Genomic DNA, 21,581 nt, shown 5'->3' on the forward strand with positions numbered 1-21,581 from the left:
TTGCAAACGCAGGCTGAACCCTACGAGTTTTAACAAAATAATGTACTAAGTATTATACACATTGAAAAGGTCTACAGAAAAGTCCGCGATGGTATGTGTCTATCTCTTATGGATAACCCACAATAACTTTTTTTTGTCATTTACTTTTTACGACAAATAATGGCTAATTTTCGATGCAATTTTAACCAATACAGCATTAATCCTTAACCATTAAAATACCTTGAATACATTGTTCATTTAATATAGATCTATATGGCCCTTTACACCGTATGATTTAAGTGAATATTTTCGAAGATATTACAGATTTAAAAATTGCAGGACGTAGCGTTTGCAGCGGTACCGGCGCGGCTGGCCGGCAGCGGGCCGCTATGTTTTTATATAAAACGTTCACAGTTTTTCTGTAGGTAGTGTATTTAGTATCAGCATTGCACCCGTGCGAAGCCGGGGCGGGTCGCTAGTAGATAATATATTCAACATCATTTTTTTTTAATTTTTTCGGTGTTAAAAATTTAATGTGATACGTCATCTAATGAGTCTGTACTGGGCCTACGTCGCTCGTCCCATTCCCGCGCAAAATACCATTCTTTATAGGTGTTCATGATCACGTTTCGTAGCTCAGCCATGTGTTCGGGGCCTCGAGTTTCACACACCACCTTCACCTGAAATTATTAAACTTTATTGACAATGCGTATAAAGAATTGCTAGTAGTATTTCCGCCTTTAAAAGTTTGCATAAGCTTGAAATTAACAGAGTGAAACTGGCAGGTCGCTTGTGGTCGTAGATAGCACTTCTGTTACCTAGTCTGTGTTTTACCCCAGAAAGCTCACATAATACTCAGAAACCTTAGTCAATTCAAACTCGTTTCAGTTTCGCAACAAAAAAGATATTGTAGGCAAAAAGTAATGAAGGTTTTCCATTTCCAATATGACTTACTCGAACACTAAATATATCTCCATACACCCAAGCGCGTTCCTGCATGATGTCCTTGATGGAGACTCCCAAAGATGCGAGCAGCTTGCACAGCTCCGCAATACCTCCGGGCCGGTCGCTCACCGTCACCTTGAACTTCACCAAACGCTGCTCAGCCGCCAGACCGCGCTCCAAGCATCGGCCTAAGATCGTTGTGTCGATGTTGCCACCTGATAATATGCAGACCACTCTGGAAATATTACCGGTTAATAAGTAGGTATACCATTAGATAAACTTTTACCATTTTCCATTAGATAAGTAAGATAGATTTTGTAGTTACTGCAAAAGTAATAAGTAAAAGATATACAAACAAGAATATTTTTTGTTATGTTAGATCGGGCAACCAAAGTGGAGCTACGCCTGATGGTAAGCGATCTTTTTTTTTTTGTGTGTGGTGTCTCTCAATGTTAGCCAGAAGGGCTTCTACATTTTAACGCGGACGCGGGAGTGAACTGAAGGTTCACCCTGGTAGCGACATGCACAAGGGCGTCCCCCCTTGACGGGGACCACGAACCTCGGCTTGGGCTGTCGCTTGAGTGGAGGAGGCCAGAAGGGCCCTAATCGGACGGGGGTAAGCGATCACCATCGCGCTTTTGCAGAGATAGACCGTAGGACCTATGTAAATTCGTTGCCTACTTTTCACTTGGGATCTTTATCATTTGATAAGGATAGGATTGACGAAGGGAAAAAGGAATGGATCCTTTAACCATGGTCCCTTTAGAAAGAGTGACGAAAAGGAAGCGGGCGTATGGCCATACATTTAAATAAAATATTGTTTCGGAAGCTGGTATTCCGAATCTTTATATCAATAATGATATAAATTATAATCATAAAATATCTATTTCGTAATATTATTACTTTATTAAAATTACGTCACCCTGTGATGCTTCAATTTATTCATATCAATTATGTTATGACTAATAAAACAATAATATTTTGAATTTCAATCTGGGGGGTCACGGTACCCCCCTGATATTATTATCATACAAAATAATCAAACCCGTGTCAATATAACAATCATTACTTTACATGATACATACTAATTGACCTAATGGCTTTGATAATTAATTGTAAAAGCTATTAGGAATCTTGTTAGGTCCACTGCACAAATACTTATCTAGTATTTGTGCAGTGCACCTCGTCTCCGTCTTCTAAATTAGTAAATATAGTTGGTAAATAGTTAGGTACTCTTAGTCTTACGTGTAATTAAGTAGTAGTATAGGTAGGTAACTGGTAACACTTTACATTATATTTTAACCCTATCCCTACTATATAATATTATAAAGGCGAAAGTAACTCTGTCTGTCTGTCTGTTACGCTTTCCCGTTTTAATCTCTCAACCGTTTTGATGAAATAATTAGGCATAGACAATCTTGGACCCTGAGAAAGAACATAGGCTACCTTTTATCAAAACACTACGCGGGCGAAGCCGCGGGTGGAAGCTAGTATGATATAAAAATAAATAATTTGGAAAATCCAAAAGTGCACGCCTCATAATTTTTTTTAATAAATATTTATTAATTATTATTTTTGTTTATTTAATAACAATTAAACCACATCGAATCAGACCCTGAAAAATGAAAGGGTTCTATTCCTGAGCATACTCAAGCGTAAGAGAAAAAAAAAGACTCGATTAGTAAAGTATTTCGGTCGCTATCGTGTTAACAAGAAAAAGGATCCGCACATACAGACACACGGACGTCCAAGACAGAACTTTTTTAAACTGTTTTTTAACTAGTTTAAATAACAAAAATGACATCAAAAATATCATGAACGTTAAAAATAGTGTTTTTTCTTAATATGTGTGTGTATGTATTATCTTACAAGTGCAATGTATGATACATAAAGACATTTTAAGTTTGAAAAATCAGATGTTTTGCGCGAAGTGACAGTAGTACCCACCTCAACGCTTCGCTTATGAGGCGTGCAATATTCGAGCGATTTCCAATTATGAGTTAGAATTAAGTGCAATTTTTTTTTCGGACCTTTGAACGAATATTTGTGGCAAAGTTATTAAGTATTTTACGAGTGACTTTTTTGCTGTCTTGTAAAATAAAATAGAATAGAATCTCTTACTTCTTATTAGCAAGTTCGGGTACGAAGCCTGCCATGATAGCAGCAACGCATACCGCGCCTCCACCTTCTACGACATATTTTTCCTGTTCTACAAGACGCAAGATGGCGCGTGCCAGCCAGTCTTCATTCACTGTAATCTGAAGTTGAGAAAAAAAAACAAAGGATTTTTTTAGCAGGGACGCTATAGATAATTATTTTTTTTTTTGTATTAACTAAACAATACTAACTTGAGGTGCTTGAGACTTGGAACATTGAAGTAGATTACTTGCCAAATTTTGGAAAGAAGTATTTAATATGTATTATCAAATAGATCAAAATTATAACAACTGAATTTAGATTTTGGAACCTTAGTTTGGAACGTATACATTTTTTAAGACATTGATTGAAAATACAACCTTGGTGATTGTGAAATGAGCAAAACATACATTGATAAAACAATAAAACATCTATACCTTTTCACCATGTTGGAATAATTCTGATAGTTCCGCTATGTGCACTCAAAGCACTTGATATTTACTAATAAACATAGATAAGTAAGTACCTACCTACATAAAGAAAACATAAAAGATTTTATAGCTTTGCAGTGGTAATAGCCACTTTCTTTCGTAAGCATAAACGATCAAAGAAAAAGCGGACAAAAGATATGAAAAAATACCTGTTATTAATAGAATGAAATTACCATTTTATCAATAAGATTTTTGACGGTGAAAAAGGCGTTATAGCCGACGGTGGGTACGGCGAGACCGTCTGCTAGAGTCGACCATATCTGCACACTCGTGGGTTCCTTGTTCCTCATAGCTGTCTCCATACTTGGACATTTCTCTGTTTCTACTCCCTGCAAATAATTAGTGTTTAGGTTTATAAATTGACAACATCGATTTAGATTTTTTTAAACTTTTGAATCACTTTGAATAGGTACCTACTATTGTACAAGTACTATTACCAATGAATTTACTTCAAATGTGAATTCACATTTTTCACAAAATTTCAAAAACAAATTCAAATAGTTATGTATTTTAAACAAGGACGATCTTTTAGTAATTCAAAAATTAGCATCAAGTTTTATCTCAAAGTCTATTAAGCCATCCAATCTATGTATTAATTAAGTATCCATAAATCCTCGATTCAATCAGATTTTTACGCAATTCTTATATATTATATATTTTTTTTTGATAATTTAAAAAATATATAGTTAGGTAGTTACATAAATAAGAACGTGTGGTTTCAGATGTTTTATTGCAGTGGCGACGCCGGCCAAGAGACCTCCCCCTCCCACCGGGACCAGCACGGCATCCACGTCTGGAACTTGCTCTAATATTTCCAGACCCACTGTTCCTTGACCAGCCATTATGTGGGGATGGTCGTACCTAAACGACATAAACGACCATTTAGTTATAGCTAGATGATGCAATAGGTTACATTATTTCCTTAAATTATGAGTTATTGCTGCATATTTTGCTACACCAAAACCATCAAGTATGTACCTACGTCACTCGGAAAAAATAGTCTTGTTAAACGTACATTCTATCACTATTAGGAAGTGTAAAGTGTCTTGTTATTAAGATTTCTATGGTAAAAACCACAAAAACCATCCATTATTCATAATTGTTATTACCCGTTGATATAAGTGAGGCCTTTCTCTTTGGCAAGCGACATAGCGTGGTATTTTGCTTCCTTCATGTCATGGCCGTGAATTACGACATTTGCGCCATACGAGCGGCAGTTCTCGATCTTCATGATTGGAGCTACGTTTGGCATTACCACGGTGGTGGGGACATTGAGCTTTTGTGCGTGGTAACTCAGCCCTTGGGAATGGTTGCCCAATGACGCCGAGATCACCCCTCGAGCTTTTGCTTCAGGGGAGAGCAGTAGTAATGCATTACGGGCACCACGCTCTTTGAAACTACAAAGGAAAATACTTGAGGAATACGTATACTTGTAGTGATACTGATCATTTGATGAATAGGTTATTTTTTCTTTTGTAGAATTTTTGTTAAAAATCCTTAATAAATTCAAAATTTCAAATGTAGCCTTTATTTTAATTGAAAATAACTTGTATTTTTACAAAGAGCGAAAAGCTTTTTTAAATTTAAAGTGAAGTAACTAACATTAACTTATAAGCATATAAACTCTACCTTCCGGTATGCTGCAGGAAATCATTTTTCAGATAAATTTCCATACCATAAATACTCGACATGTGGGATTTCTATAATAAAAAAAACAGTTATTTTAAAACGAAAAGTGCATAGTAACCAACTACATAGTTTTAGTTACTACTCTAGAAGAAGACGAAAAGGTTTGTCCAAAATTAAAGGTATTTTGAAATCGATCACTATGATCAAAATAATGTACATCTTCAAAAACCTTAATGAAAATTAACCGTTAAAAACCTTCAATAGTCATCTTGAATCATCAATCATTTATAGCACAGAAATGAAGGTAGGTCTATTGGATATTCGCCGCTGCAACTATGGACATGTTAATGTAAAAAACATTTTACAAATACATAAAAAATATTTAGTAAGCCTTAACTTATACATATATTAACTTACCACGCATGGCGTTTTTATAATCCCACTCTGAATCCTGAAAGCGGCAGCTGAAACATCCTCAAATGATATTTTTTGAGGATTCTCACTATCACACATCGGATCATATTCAATGGTCTGGAAAACCATTTTAAAATTAATTATTATGGTAGAACGTGTATGCGTTCACGAAGGCCTCATCTTTTTGGTGCGACAAGTCGCAGTTTATAACGCTTGTATTAGCTTATTAAAATTATAACAAAGATCAAAGGTTGAGAACCATAAGACTACATTAAGATAACATGTACCGACATCATAGATTAATATAAGTATTTATTAATTATTATAACTTTATATGAACAGAAAGCTAATTAATAGGACTAAAGTCAATGCATGTATCTATAATAATAATTGTTTATTTACATAAGACAGAACATATTGTTAACTTAATTCTTGGTTGGTTCTGTATAGAATTAAATCATTTCTCTTCATTAAAATTTTATCAAATACTAGCGGTCCGCCCCGGCTTCGCCCGTGGTACCTACAAGTTTAAACTATCCTATCTCTCAAGTTGGATCGAACTACACATGGTGTGCGAATTTTATTATAATCGGGTTTAGGAGTCCATTGAGGACAATTAACATTGTGACACGAGATTTAAATATAGATATGTATTAAAGAATAAGATTATGAGGAAATACTTAATATTAAATAGTTATACACTTGTAATAATTGTATTCAAATAAATATAAATAATAATTATAGGAAATAATTATCTTACTGGGCCATTATCATATCGTTCCATTGTTTTAAATAAAAAAAATATTTCACAAACTAATTATTTTGAAACTTTATCTTGTGACCGGTCACTTAGCTTTTCACGAGACGAATGAATGGTTTACACAATTCACTAGATTCCTTTTACATCGTAAAAGAGTACAAAGTATAAATTATACCATGGGCAATTGTTTATAGGTTTATCCATTATTAATTACTAGCGGTCCGCCCCGGCTTCGCCCGTGGTACATATTATATTTCGCAATAAAAGGTATGTTATTTATGCTATTTAAGCCTATGTTATTTCTCACGGTCTAAAGATTATCTGTACCAAATTTCATCAAAATCGGTCCAGTAGTTTATGCCTGAAAACCATACATAACCTACTACATACTACATACAAACCTTTCCTCTTTATAATATTAGTATAGATAATCATATCACTAAAATGAGGTAGTCCTACAGAAACTAGATTCCTCATGAACAGAAATTGAAAATATGTGTACATATATACATATTATGTATAGTGGATATGGGTATTTTTTTCAATATAACTAAAAGAATCTTTGCTGCCTTGGAACTTTACCATAACTGGAATGTCGTGGCGATTAGCTTGTATTGTGGACCATTAATAAATCGATATTGGGCCGTAAAATAATAATCCAATTAGCAATTTCCATAGCCTCGCACTCTAGTATAATATAGTAGGGGAGCCCAGGATGCTAAATGTGGATTTACTCGAGCGTCACGGGAACCTATTAGAATTGGTAGATTAGACCATAGCGAGAAAAAAAGGTCCTATAATGTTTTCACTTTTAGCGGTGGGGAAGGGTTTTTTGATTTTTTTTAATTTAAAAAGGAAAAAAATTGGCTTGGAAATACTCAAGCGCGTTAGATATTGATATTTTGCATGCTCCAGGACGTCACTGAAAAAAAGTATACGTTAATCTGACGATTTAAGTGGCGATTTAATCGCTATGAAGAAAGGGTAAAAAATTAAAGTAATATTATTCGAGCGCGTCAGATTAATATATGGGGGGGTTAATTACAATATAAGAAGTCCCCATTTCGCTAATCTGACGATTCGAGCTCAACCTTAGGGAATTATGGATTATTCAAATTTTCCAGCGGGGCCCCTGAGCGCACCCACCAACCATAACTGCTCATATTGACTAGAGGTACTAATGAATAGCTAAGGTACCGTCCCTTATAGTAATCTGACGCGCTCGAGTAAATCCCAAAATCCCCTCTTTTAAAACTAAAGTATGCACCTATAGGTACGTAATTGCCGAATCCTTTGTCTGGTTATGAAATTTAACTTGTATTGAAAAATTGAATCTCAACCTAACTAGGTATAAAAATTATTCCTATAGAAAGTGATTTTGCACGCCTCATAAGCGAAGCGTTGAGGTGGGTACTACTGTCACTTCGCGCAAAACATCTGATTTTTCAAACTTAAAATGTCTTTATGTATCATACATTGCACTTGTAAGATAATACATACACACACATATTAAGAAAAAACACTTTTTTTAACGTTCATGATATTTTTGATGTCATTTTTGTTATTTAAACTAGTTAAAAAACAGTTTAAAAAAGTTCTGTCTTGGACGTCCGTGTGTCTGTATGTGCGGATCCTTTTTCTTGTTAACACGATAGCGACCGAAATACTTTACTAATCGAGTCTTTTTTTTTCTCTTACGCTTGAGTATGCTCAGGAATAGAACCCTTTCATTTTTCAGGGTCTGATTCGATGTGGTTTAATTGTTATTAAATAAACAAAAATAATAATTAATAAATATTTATTAAAAAAAAATTATGAGGCGTGCACTTTTGGATTTTCCATATCTTTCTTTTATTTTCTGTAATTTAAATAAGGGAAAGGAGTAGGTACGTACACACTACTGCACTGACATTCATGTACTAACAAGCTTACAGTCTTTATGAGCATTACGTATACATATACATATATAGAAATATAAGTACGTACAGCTACGACCACTGTCCTATCCTATGTACTAATTTTAATACTATAAAATAATGCGAACGTTTGTGAGGATGGATGTAGTTATGTGTATGTGTATCAAATACTACTGAACCGATTACAATGAAATTTAACACACATATAGACTATAGAGGGTAACTGGATTAACACATTTTAATCCCGGAAATCCCAAGGGAACGGGAATTACCCGAGTTTTTCTTTCAAAACGCGGGCTAAGCTGCGGGCGGAAAGCTGGTTTATTATAATACTAGCAATCCGCCTGCGGCTTCGCCCGCGTTTTCAAAAAAAAACCCGCATAGTTCCCGTTCCCGTGGGATTTCCGGGATAAAACCTAGCCTATGTCACTCAGAAATGATGTAGCTTTCCAACAGTGAAAGAATTTTTCAAATCTGCCAAGTAGTTTCGGAGCCTATTCAATTCATACAAACAAACAAACAAAAAATCAAACCTTTCCTCTTTATAATATTTGTATAGACTAGCTTACCGCCCGCGGCTTCGCCCGCTTTGTCTAAAACCTAATAAATTATCTATATACTAAAACCTTCCTCTTGAATCACTCTATCTATTACAAAAAAACGCATCAAAATCAGTTGCGTAGTTTTAAAGATTTAAGCATACATAAGGACATAGGGACAGAAAAAGCGACTTTGTTTTATACTATGTAGTGATTCTCATTCTAATACTTCTTGTGGCAACACGTCCCATATAAAACGGAAAACAAATCATTAGGTAAATAATTAAATTATACACTCTTCTAAGCTTTAAGGATCAATCTATAAAGCTATAATCTATATAGGTAGTATAAAATTTGGTATAAAAATTATTATTCTTTCGTTAGGTACCTACGTGTACTCGGTTACTCCTGTGGTTACTCGGTATTCGGTTAGGTACTGTCCTTGAATTGTTTAAAAATAATTCAAGGGCACTACCTAACCGAATTTGAAAACCAGAATTATTTTCAAACAAGAAACCGTTAATTGAACAGTGTAATGTTTTAAAGTAGGTAATAATATTTCATAAAAGGTTATTTATTTCATTTATTATATAAAAATAAATGGTTGTATTGTGGTTGTATTCGACCTACTTTTATTTAATACAAAATACTTGTATAGTTGATGTTATTTTTAAGTTTATTGCGCTGCTATGCTGCCACATTTTCGTAAGCCTAGACGTAAAAAGGAACGTTACAATGGAACGATAAACGACTCAGAGCAGGTTTATTCCTCTGAGACGTTGAGATAAACGATATTTACATACCTACCCTAATTGACGTTTCACGTTGACGGTTGACGTAAGATTGACAATTGACATTTTTCATTGTCACTTAACCAGCATGACGCGTAAATAGTGAAGTTTATGTTTTATTCAATAAAATACGACTATTTGTATATAAAACATTGAAAAAAAGCTCTTGTAATATTCAGTTACTGAAGTGGGCTGCTGGCAATATTGCCAATAACCAAAAACCACCATGCCGTACGCTAACCAACCTTCTGTGCATATAACTGAACTAACCGACGACAATGTTAAGTTTGTAGTAGAAGATACCGAATTAAGTGTAGCTAACAGTATGCGCCGTGTGTTTATCGCTGAAACCCCGACTATGGCTATAGATTGGGTTCAATTGGAGGCAAATTCAACCGTCCTTAGTGACGAATTTCTAGCCCATAGAATCGGTCTCATACCGTTAATATCAGATGATGTCGTTGATAAAATTCGCTATTCAAGAGATTGTATGTGTGCAGATTTCTGTTCCGACTGCAGTGTCGAATTCACTTTAGATGTGAAATGTACAGATGATCAAACTAGACATGTAACAACTGCAGATTTAAAGTCGAGTGACCCCAGAGTAGTTCCAGTCACATCTCGACACCGGGACGAAGATCAAGCAGATTATGGTGAGATGGACGAAATCTTAATTATTAAGCTGAGAAAAGGTCAAGAATTGAAGTTACGGGCTTATGCTAAGAAAGGATTTGGGAAAGAACATGCTAAATGGAATCCGACAGCGGGTGTTTCATTTGAATATGATCCTGATAATGCTATGAGACATACTCTATATCCAAAACCAGATGAATGGCCGAAAAGTGAGCACACAGAGCTTGATGAAGACCAGTATGAAGCAGAATTCAATTGGGAAGCGAAACCAAACAAGTTCTTTTATAATGTAGAATCTGCTGGGGCTTTGAAACCTGAAAATATAGTCTTAATGGGTATAGTGGTTTTAAAAAATAAGTTGCTTAATTTACAAGTACAATTAGCACAAGAAGCGCAAAATGATGCATTAGCAATTAATTAAATTTCTAAATAATTCTATTATTAAATAATACATTAAAGTCCATTTGGTTGTTTTATTTAAAAGTAGTATAATCTTCTAACTCTAAGGGCGTATTCAGAAAGAAAGCTTGAAACTTATAAGCGCTTATAAGCGCTTATCGGCGCTTATAAGCGCTGGTAACCCGCGCAGGAAAATATATAAACATGCGCTTATAAGCGCTGATAGGCGCCGACAAGTTTCAACTCAACAAACTTGTCGGCGCCGATCAGCGCTTATAAGCGCATGTTCATATATTTTCCTGCGCGGGTTACCAGCGCTTATAAGCGCCGATAAGCGCTTATAAGTTTCAAGCTTTCTTTCTGAATACGCCCTAATATAAGAAAAATCTATAGATAAATAATAATAATATTGCTCTATGTGCCTCTAGTGTTTAGCAATAAACGGTAATAAAGTATTTTATATCCATATGTGCAATTTAAAAATATAATAAATTTGAAGTTGACAGTTTGACATTATATTAAATTTTAATGAATTTGTCAACAATATTATTGAAACTTGAAACTATAAAAATATTTTTTTTGGCTTTAAAAAAAGCTACCTATACAAAATATATAATCTATTCTTTTTTGAAATGTGGGATGTTTTTGGAGAAAGCTTTATATCTTCCAAGCAGAATGTAGGTTCTTTTAATTATGGCTAATTTGAATATTTGAATCTTAGATTTGAATACTCTAATAAATGAAGTGTTCACTCCAATTAAAAAGCTAATTTTTCACATTTATTTTTTTATGTAAAGGTAAATGAATCGGAATCTGTAAGTAAAATAAGACTAAAGCTTGAAGACATTCAAGAGGCCCATAATAGAATCAAAGATCAAATAACAGTAACTCCATTGATTGTCAGTAATTGTATAAGTTTTTATTAAAACTGATGTATTTTTATTCATTTTTCACCACTGTACATATTATTGCGTAAGTAGCTAGATTGGTCAGCAAGCTCTTATATTTTTTCAGGAAGCAAAATATATAGGAAATAACTTCTGCAATGTCTGTTTAAAATGTGAAAATCTGCAGAAAACTGGAAGGTAGGTATTTAAATGATATGAGTTGAGTAGCCTATCGATTTATCGAATGGTCGATTGTCAATAGGTATTAAAATTTAACTTATGTTGGATAATTTTACTGTGGATTTGAAAGTCTTCCTCCCATCCTACGGATAATAATAGTAAATACTATTATTGTTACTTGTTAGATACTTTATAAGAATACATTAACTCATTAGTATGCACTAAACAGTGTTCAAATTTTCGATGGGCCCTTGAGAGTTGAGGGAAAGTAATTGAAATAGTGGAGATAGCAAATTCAAAGATTTTCGAAAATTCACTTGCTTCAACCTCGGATCGAACTAAAAATTAAAAAAAAAATTGTTAACTATTTTATTTTTTTCCACACTGTATGTGTACTTATACCTACCTAAGATACCTACACATGGTTAGCTTTGTCTATCTTAAATCTGATTTATATATACCTATTACTTATGTTTCTTTTAAGTTTTAAGGCTCGTGGTGCGTGCAACGTTATCGAAAGCCTTCAACTAAAAGATAAAAGCAAGGGATGCACCGTGTCAGGTGGCCGCAATTTCCTTACTGCAATAAGTTATTATGGATTTACACATTCCGTTCCTATCAACATAGTTATACCTAAGGATCATCCCATTTCTGATAGACAACGATATAAAGAGAATTTCGCAATTATAAAAATGTACGGTAATGATGCAAACGATGCCAGTCTACATGCTCTTACATACAGTGGCGAGATTGGTTCGAACTACGTTCATGGGTAATAGATTAGATTTTAGTAAACACCTACTTAATTATAAGTACCTATTGTGAATTAATTACTGAATATATTTTCTTAGAATTAAAAACTACAAATGGAATGGAATTGTCTTTTCTAGATCAGATAGATTGGACCTATTAGCAGGATATGGAACGCTTGGCCTAGAAATACTTTCGCAAAAAGACAAAATTGATGCTATTTTGTGTCCTGTGGGAACCGGAGGTCTCGTTGCCAGCGTTTTGTTAGCTGTAAAAACTTTATTACCCAATTGCTTAATTTACGTGAGTTAATCTGAAAATTAAATAAACAGCTAACTAGTTACTATACTATATATTTTTTTGCCTCCTTGACCGTCTGAAATATCTGAGTAGACTTGAAGGTAGAGTCCTGCTTTTTTAATTATATGTACATATTTTCATTCTAAATTGCAATTAATCATCAATAACATATTGTTGCATAGGGTGTAGAATGTGCATCAGCGCCAACCATGACTAAAGCACTACAAGAGAAGAGGCCGGTTCCGATCCAATTAAAACAGAATATAGCTGACAGTCTATCAGAAGTAATTGCTAGTAATAATGCATTTAACATCATACGTGGATTCCTTGATAAAATGGTGAAATTATTTTCTACAACTTTTATGTCTCTGTTACGAGATAATGACTAGGATCTATATAGATATATACTATATCCTTTAGTTTCTGTGATCTGTGTACTTACTATATAATATTTGTACAGATAACCGTCGAAGAAACATGGATTTCTAGAGCAATGCTTATTTTATTTGAGCGTGAAAAAATGGTTGTGGAGGGTGCCGCTGCTTGTCCCGTCGCAGCAATAATGGCGGGGAAAATGCCAGAACTCAAGGGAAAAAAGTTTGTTATGATTTAATACGATAAAACTTCTATAACTCGATATAATTTTCAACCGACTTCAAAAAAGATTACCGAATTCCTAATATATCTCTACATAATTATGTCCAATTGTTTTCTTATGCTTTATACGACGTTCCAATACCTATAGCTACCTACGTACTTTAACTACTATAACTTACACACAGCTATTATAGTAAGATTATAGTTAGCTTACAAAATAGTTATGTAAAAAATTCAAAATTCCAAAAGTATCCAGACCGTTGGTCGTTTATAAGAAGTGATACGATTGTGAAACTTGAGTTGCTCATTTATTCTGATTTACATGTTTCAGTGTCGTCATAATACTGTCGGGTGGTAACATTAACAGTAGTCGTATACCCCGTGTAATCGAACGTGGTTTGCAAGCGGAGGGTAGACTCATGATGATAACGGTTACCCTGAACGATTCGCCCGGCGGCGTTGCCAAACTTATTGCTAGGCTGACAGATTCAGGAGCAGATGTCAAAAATGTGACCACAGAAGGCCCTTGGATGCGGAAAGATATTACCAGTGTAACGGTACATAGGAAAAAGATTTTTAATAAAGCTGCTTGGTAGTTACTACTCCGCACGAGTAAACTATTTTTTTTCTAATATTTTCAAAATATAAGTGGGGAAACTCAAATTTTATAGGATGAATTTAGGTACTAGTCAAACATAATGACTACATTAAGATATCAGGATTTAATTTTGCATTTCTGTGTTTCAGATGAACTTCCAAGTTGAAGTAAACGACGCAATGCATGCGAAGGAAGTAGAAAAGAAATTGTTGAAAGATTATCCGCAAACCCAAATCAATTTATTGTAACAATTTTATGTCTATTTTATATATAATTTTGTTTTTGTTAAAATACTTATAATAAAATACTTAACTACAATTAAAAAATATGAATTTTATTAAAATTACAAAACAAATCATTCTAATGGTCAAACCCTATACTTATAAGTAAAGATACAATAACATGTGTAGGTATACAGGGTGTCCCAAAAAGTAGTGATATACTGAAGCTGGGAGGTAGAGGAATTAGAGGGCTATCCGAATCACCCCCATGTGTGTTATGCGATTTTTCGTACTTTCGGAGTTATGACGTTTTTTTCAATTTTTCATCTATCGCCGAGTACGATCAAATTTTTATTTATGGTGTCGTGAATTATTGCGCTAGATACTTGATTTTTTTTGTGTGCTAAGCTGAAAGATAGGCCAATTCAGTATGGTAACATTTACTATCGTTAGATCTTCAAATGGAATAAAAAAAGAATTAAATGCCAAGAAAGATAAAATTACCCAGTATGCTCATAAATTTAAGGGCCCATAAAAAAATAAAATCACATAAAAAAGGTTTTCCATTTGGCTTTTAAAAACTTGCTCTATCGATCAGGTAGCTACCCTAAAAATTTCATTTTATTATTCAGAAGGGTTCAATCGAAAAATTGAAATCTAAATGTGGTAAGTGCAAAATTTTTATTAACATGATGATCACTAAAACCAATAAATAGGTGTTTAATTACCAGAATTTTTTTAAAATAGCCCCGCTGTTGCTCAATGCAAGTGCGACATCACCGTAAAAAGTTGTCTTTTAAATGTCTGAATGCTCTTTTATCATTTTTAATGGTTTCTTCTGCTACTATGAATTTCCGGGTTATTTCGTCCAAATTGTGGCAGTCTCTCGTCTTTGTAGTATCCCCACGGAAAAAAATCAATAGGGTTTATGTCCGGAGACCGTGGAGGCCAGGCTAAAGGGCAAAAATACCCTGAAAGATGGATTGGTCGTTGCAGCCTGCGCATGCGCCGGTGACGCCTGCTTTAAAGCCTGGCCTCCACGGTCCCTCGACCTAAACCCCATTTATTTGTTTCAATGGGGATACTAAAAAGACCTCGGCTACTTGAGAGAATGCCACAATTTGGACGAAATAACCCGGAAATTCATAGTAGCAGAAGAAACCATTAAAAATGATAAAAGAGCATTCAGACATTTAAAAGACAACTTTTTACGGTGATGTCGCACTTGCATTGAGCAACAGCGGGGCTATTTTAAAAAAATTCTGGTAATTAAACACCTATTTATTGGTTTGTATGTACAGATTTAGGTAATTAGAATAATTTTATTGCTGAAATACCTACTAACTAGCTGCCAGGAGGCAGGACATCCATATCATGTAAGGATATAAAAATTCGTTTAAGTACCTCCTCAGTAGCTAAGTAGGTACTCAAGAGTCAAGACTTACATACACAAAAAGTTTCATACAAATCGGTCAAGCCGTTTCAGAATTGTATGGTTACAAACATTTACTACGGAATTATATAGCCTACTCATACCTAAATATCTATGGTACATAGAAATAGATACCTCTAGCGTGGTTTATGTTATGTTCTGGAGTGACAGTATAAATTTATAGAAGGGACAATCAATGTTATTAATAAAATCCAAAAAATAAATAGTCTGGCTCTCAGGTTTTACCAAATTAATCACGTATAATAATTATAAATATCATTGAACATGGTAAGGGTATTTTTTATTGAAAAAGATTTGATTAGTTACTTATATACATATTATTGATTCGTGATATTTTATTTAGGAAGATCCTGATGTGGAAAATGTAATACCACATATATTGTCTTTCAACGAAATCAAACAAGCTGTTGAAAGAATCGACGATGGAATAATTCACACACCTCTTTGTGTAATTATTATTACTTTTTCAATTTTATTTTAACTACCTACTTTTACACCTGTACCCATTTCGCCAAAATTTACTTTTACAGGAAGCAAAAATTAGCAAATACATGGATTATAATATTTATTTAAAATGTGAAAATTTACAATACACAGGCAGGTATGTTATACATTTTAATTACCCCATTTCAATATCAATCTATGCAAGGCATATTATCGTCGAATAAATATATTTTTGCCAAAGTTGCGCAGAGCGTGGAATTAGGAACGTTTTCGTAGCAAAGGGTGAAGAATTGAGCGACCGTGGCGTAATAGTGCCTTCAAATGGAAACATGGCGTTAGGTGCAGCCTACCACAGTGGAACATTGGGGATACCTGTAAGAATGAAAATATATTCTACAAAGGTTCTACACGATATATTTAGAATATCATAATTATTGAATACTTTCATTAATTTCTGCGAAGGTTACTGTAGTTCTGCCGAATCGCGCGCCTCCGGCCCACGCCCAACGTTGTTCGGAACTCGGTGCAGACGTTGTTCTTTACGGAGAGAATGTAGATGACGCATACGCATATGCGAAGAAAGTCATTCGTGATAGTCATCAAGTTTTACTTAGGTTAGAATTAATTATTTAAGTTAATAACATTTTCAAATGTAACTGTCATCAAAATAAGCATCTTAAGTCTACTTACAATAATGCAGTTAAAACCTCTGTGTTTAGTAGGTAATATTTTCCCATTATTTATGCAGTTCTGATGATCCGTTAGTGATGGCGGGTTTAGGATCCGTGGGAGTAGAGATAATCACGCAATTGCCAGAAACCGATGCTGTGATAGTGCCGGTTGCTGCAGGTGGTCTGTTAGCAGCTATACTAGTGGCTTGCAAAAAACTTAAGTGCACATGCCTTATATATGTAAGTGTCTAAAATACTCAAACAATATGATAATATAATGCGTGTAATGTGCCGGTAATATTTTGTCATATGGCACTAGGGAGCTGAATGCGCTAAAGTTCCAAAAATGATGAGAGCTCTACAAGCTGGACGACCAGTGAATGTCCAGACTGTACCAAATTTAGCTCAAAACCTTAATGCGTCTACTGTAGGTCCCAATGCATTTGCTACTATCAAAGGAAGACTGGACAGAATGGTACGTACAATAACGTCCTATAATTATTGAAATTCTGGATAGATTTAAAATAATATCTACTGTTATTTTAAAAGCTTGTAGTTGATGAAAGTTACATAGCAAAAGCTATCATAAGCATGTTGGAACGCGAGCGATTAGTTGCGGATGGCGCTGGTGTGTGTGCTTTAGCTGCAGTTATGCAAGGGCTAGTGCCGGAATTGAGAGGCAAGAGGTAATAGCAGTAAAAATATCACACATTTTGAGTTGGTATTCGTATTTCCAAAACATATTGTATCTTGTATATGCTACCTACATACAGGGCAGTTTGCGTAATAAGCGGTGGTAATATAGACTCTGGTCGGCTCTCTCGTACTATTCAGAGGGGCCTAGGAGCTACAGGGAGACTTCTAAGATTTGCGGTAGCCGTGCCTGACCACCCTGGAGGATTGGAACAACTCTCGAAAACAATTGCTGATGAACATGCAGTGTTAAAAAGTCTCGTCACTGAACAGATGTGGGTCCATAGCGATGTTGGAGCTACTTGGGTAATAATTGTAGTTTGTCAATGTAAAAATCCGACTCATTTTTTGGAGTTGAAGAATTCAATGTTCCTGTGCGAGCAAATCGCAATATGCGCGAAAATTAATGAGGGCAAAAGTAAATCATTGATTTTGAATATATGTTTATACGAATATTGTGTTAAAAAACAGTTCAATCAAATTTAGAAATGTTCTAGTCTATCAGCATTCAGCATGTGTGATGAATGAAAATATAATATTGTTGAATTTTATTTTCCTTACTTATTTTTTTAGGCTAATGTTGTGGTGGAGACTTCAAATGAAGAACATTCAGCTAATTTTAAAGATCGTATCAGGGATCTCTATCCATCTATAAGATTTGCTATGGAGGTTGATACAAAACACAAATCAAATGCACGCTAAGATTATGAAGAAAAATTTAAATGATTATTTCTTTCAAGTTGATTATTACTATTTGTTGAGAAATTATTCATAGTATCTATTTGTATATTCAGGGAATAAAACAACTGTTTTCAGATTTTTTTGTATTTATTTTTTAAAACTTATACATAATTCTATGCCACAGGATCGTCACCCTTTGTTGCTCTTGTGTAGATCACTTGTCCGTGGTGTTGGACTACCTGCTTGATCAGGCCTGAAACAAAATGTTCTCTTTAGACAAACAATTAAAATTACAAAAATATCTGCAATTGCGATGTTAATATTTAATCAGACTCAATATATCAGATTTAACTGTCATAGTTATTCCAGCGTTGTAAGGATCATCATAATATGCTTGTCTTTTTCCGCAACAAATTATATTGAAGAAAAAGCAAACTATGGAACTCAATATTCAATATGGTAGCATCTATATGACCATAATATGGTACTGATGTATGCATATACATAGAAAACTATAAAATAGAATATTCCAGTACAATAAATATCAAACCACCAATAAATGAAATTATGTAAATGTATGGTAGGGCGACTAAATAGTGAAGTGGTGAACATTATTTTTTATATTATTGATGTTGAAATTGTTAAAAAATATTATAAAAACTAATTTCAAGTTTATGATCATAATCACAAATAACTGGAGATTTTTTTTATATTTCAAGGCTAGATTCGAAATATTCTACCATAGGTTTGCTATTTGTACTAGTTTCTCAGTCACAACTTACTCAATGTTGTATATTATATGTATAATATATTATATGTATCCAGAGCAAGAGATTTGTTATGTTTAATCTTTCTTAGCCAAAGAATATTAAATATTAGTTTGAGACTTGAGTTTGAGTATTATATACCTACTGGTATTGCTAAAGATGACATAAAAGAAATAATACTAACCTTTATCCCTAAGTTCGATGAGTGCTCGCCTTGCAAGGGAGCCTCGAACCTTTAGCCTTTCAGAGACAACAGCGGGCGTGATGAGCTTGTACTGTGGGACTTCCTTGTACAGTTTCTCGTACGTGGGTTTGTCGAACAACACCTGGTTATTTAACTTGTCACGTACTTTTCCTTTGGACCACTTCTGCAAAATAAAATTTAAAGATTCGTCAGTAGTGAAAATAAAAATTAAACTTAGCTCCAGTTCCTTAAATCAGCCATCAGACTCAATATATCAGTTCATTTTATACTCTCATTGTAATCAAGATATAACAATTTATAATCATTTGGCCTGCGTCGATATACATGCCGATATAACCTCACTTATAATGTTATTGTTTCTTACCTTCTTCTTGGCTTTGCCGCCACCGGATCCCTCCTTCTTTTTCTGGGTTTTTTGGGGCTGTTTCGCCGAAGACTTTGCGTCCTTCTTGGGCGGCTAAAAAATTAATTATTGTATCAGAAGACATGTTGCCACGAGGTTAAGTCACACTTATTGAATTTAATTTTCGTAACTTGTGAATATTAAGACAAATATTTATTTTTTCTAATATCTTCAGTATGAATTACATGTAAAATGCTATTAAAAAGTAATTTAAACAAAAACTTAAAGTAAAATAACAGAAATGATATGAACGCTCACCATCTTGAATTCAGAAAGAATCACAATCCAGTGTTGCCGAGTGTAATTTATTTTTACCCGACACGTAATTTTATTCTCCCATAAAAGTACATATTGATATTAAATTTAAATCAATATTATTTTTAACTATGCACTTACAGTGTTACAGTGTTTTTTATTTTTATAAATTCATTTTATTCTATACCATAAATAAAACTTATTGGATATTTTTAGTGATCTTTTAATAACTCTGTAATCTGTATATATTTTTTCATTTTTTCCCTATATTCTTTAAACATTCCGTGAAATGGCAATAATTAAACAGATAATAGAATATAACCACTATAGCCTCTGTGTCATTTTTTATTATCTGTTGATGCGACGAAAAGTATATTGATTAAAATCTCATTGTAATTTATGGAGCGTTTAGCTACTATTGTATATTCTATGATTTAAGGGATTAAAAGTTAATTGAATTTTAATGATAATATTACTACGTATGGAGGAGACACCACGAACAAAATCTGTGCGCCATTTTTTTGCTCTAACTAAGTTTTAAAAATTATTATCTAGTTAGGTATGTACTTACCGATGAAAATATTATTTGTGCAATATCGTAACACACACGAAGGCATATTTGATGCGTTTCACCACAGACTAATAATAATATACTACGTATACAAGTTTCACTTTAAAAGAAATAAAAATTGAGCTTGCAGTTAAGCCATATGGCTTATGTTGAGCGGAACATAAGTAATGTAGGCGGTGTCGTCTCCATATGTATATCTCAATGGATAAAACTAAATTTTTTATTAAGCTATTGCATAGCTTTTATCGCGGGCCTTGAGCACGGGGACCGAATCGAGAAATTCCGTACCGAAAAAACCTCACGCTCCCCACTCCGACGGGCTCGGAGGTGTGGCTTGAAGGCATGCTTTGCAATAGCTTTACCGCGGCAGTCCCCGAGTGCCACACGTTTTTTTTTAAAATATAATATTACAATGTATTAAGATTATATCAAATACGTTTAACTACAGCTGATTAAATTATAGATTTTATTATAATACTTGTCCTATGTAGTATAACGATTATAATAATAAACATAAAACACTAAACGGGGTCACTTTGCCTGTTTTTAAATTTGGTCAAGTACTGACAATTTGCAGGATGTTTTTTATTAAAATTAATTCTGTTATAACGACTGAACGACTAAAACAATTATTATTTACAATTAATATTAGCCTAGCTACCACATCTTTATTACCACATATTTATCTTTTTTTTTTTGGGATTGTTTGCCGGATGTAGTGGTCGATGGTACCCGCATCCCCATCTGCAAAACCGTTAAAAGTCTTGGATTGCACCTCGACCAGCACTTATCCTGGACGGAACACATCAAGCAAATTCGGAAAAAAGTGTTTGCTACTGCATCTTGTTTGCGCCGTTTGCGAAACTTTCTGCCGATTTCTACCAAAATTGCGTTAGCCCAATCCCTTCTACTTCCTTTCCTTGACTATGCCGATTCCTCATTTCCCGATCTTTTTGAGTATCAGCTAGACATCCTTGAGAGGGTGCAAAATTTCTGCATCAGATTTATTTTTGGCTTACGTAAATTTGATCATGTCACCGAATTTCGCAAAAAACTTAATTGGCTTCCCATCCGTCTTCGCCGGGATGCCCACATACTTAACCTTCTGTACTGTGTTCTGTTTGACCCTAAAACGCCAGGGTATCTTAAAACTCAATTTAATTACCTTAGTTCAAATCATTCACTTTCTCTTCGCTCTTCTAATCTGCTGCTTCTTTCTGCACCGGTTCGCCGCACTAATTTCTATGGTTCTTCATTTACTGCTCGCGCTATT

At 34.2% G+C, this 21,581-nt stretch overlaps 4 protein-coding genes and 1 long non-coding RNA gene across 5 annotated transcripts in view; 3 read left to right on the top strand and 2 right to left on the bottom strand.

The window, feature by feature from the left end:
* Positions 1-411: 411 nt before the first annotated feature.
* Positions 412-21,581, top strand: part of LOC149480553 (uncharacterized) — a 66,419-nt gene continuing 45,249 nt past the window's right edge. Inside the window, exon 1 of the long non-coding RNA XR_016317063.1 lies at positions 412-457. This is a non-coding gene — a long non-coding RNA (uncharacterized LOC149480553). The remainder of the gene's footprint in view (positions 458-21,581) is intronic.
* LOC149480554 (uncharacterized) lies at positions 465-5,786 on the bottom strand. The gene is made up of 8 exons (XM_089706823.1): positions 5,598-5,786; positions 5,181-5,251; positions 4,661-4,948; positions 4,250-4,412; positions 3,725-3,880; positions 3,046-3,182; positions 934-1,159; positions 465-659 (listed from the first exon to the last, which is right to left on the bottom strand). Exons 1-8 carry the CDS (start codon positions 5,721-5,723, stop codon positions 510-512), a joined length of 1,317 nt encoding a protein of 438 aa, XP_089562949.1. The 5' UTR covers positions 5,724-5,786; the 3' UTR covers positions 465-509.
* Polr2C (RNA polymerase III subunit RpII33) lies at positions 9,657-10,692 on the top strand. The gene has a single exon (XM_089706693.1). It carries the CDS (start codon positions 9,827-9,829, stop codon positions 10,652-10,654), a length of 828 nt encoding a protein of 275 aa, XP_089562819.1. The 5' UTR covers positions 9,657-9,826; the 3' UTR covers positions 10,655-10,692.
* On the top strand, positions 12,139-18,215 carry LOC149480556 (uncharacterized). The gene is made up of 14 exons (XM_089706288.1): positions 12,139-12,471; positions 12,590-12,752; positions 12,932-13,087; positions 13,210-13,346; positions 13,678-13,903; positions 15,962-16,066; positions 16,149-16,219; positions 16,304-16,436; positions 16,525-16,676; positions 16,811-16,973; positions 17,053-17,208; positions 17,283-17,419; positions 17,507-17,732; positions 18,000-18,215. The coding sequence occupies exons 1-14, from the start codon at positions 12,170-12,172 to the stop codon at positions 18,126-18,128; spliced, it is 2,256 nt and encodes a 751-aa protein (XP_089562414.1). The 5' UTR covers positions 12,139-12,169; the 3' UTR covers positions 18,129-18,215.
* Positions 18,236-19,801, bottom strand: RpS25 (ribosomal protein S25). Its single transcript, XM_089706287.1, has 4 exons — positions 19,741-19,801; positions 19,444-19,536; positions 19,059-19,242; positions 18,236-18,360 (listed from the first exon to the last, which is right to left on the bottom strand). The coding sequence occupies exons 1-4, from the start codon at positions 19,741-19,743 to the stop codon at positions 18,281-18,283; spliced, it is 360 nt and encodes a 119-aa protein (XP_089562413.1). The 5' UTR covers positions 19,744-19,801; the 3' UTR covers positions 18,236-18,280.

The sequence above is a fragment of the Colias philodice genome, chromosome 18, assembly GCF_061535455.1.
Source record: "Colias philodice isolate Cphi_HAF_F1 chromosome 18, ilColPhil1 Martin Lab GWU primary, whole genome shotgun sequence".
Lineage (NCBI taxonomy): Eukaryota > Metazoa > Arthropoda > Insecta > Lepidoptera > Pieridae > Colias > Colias philodice.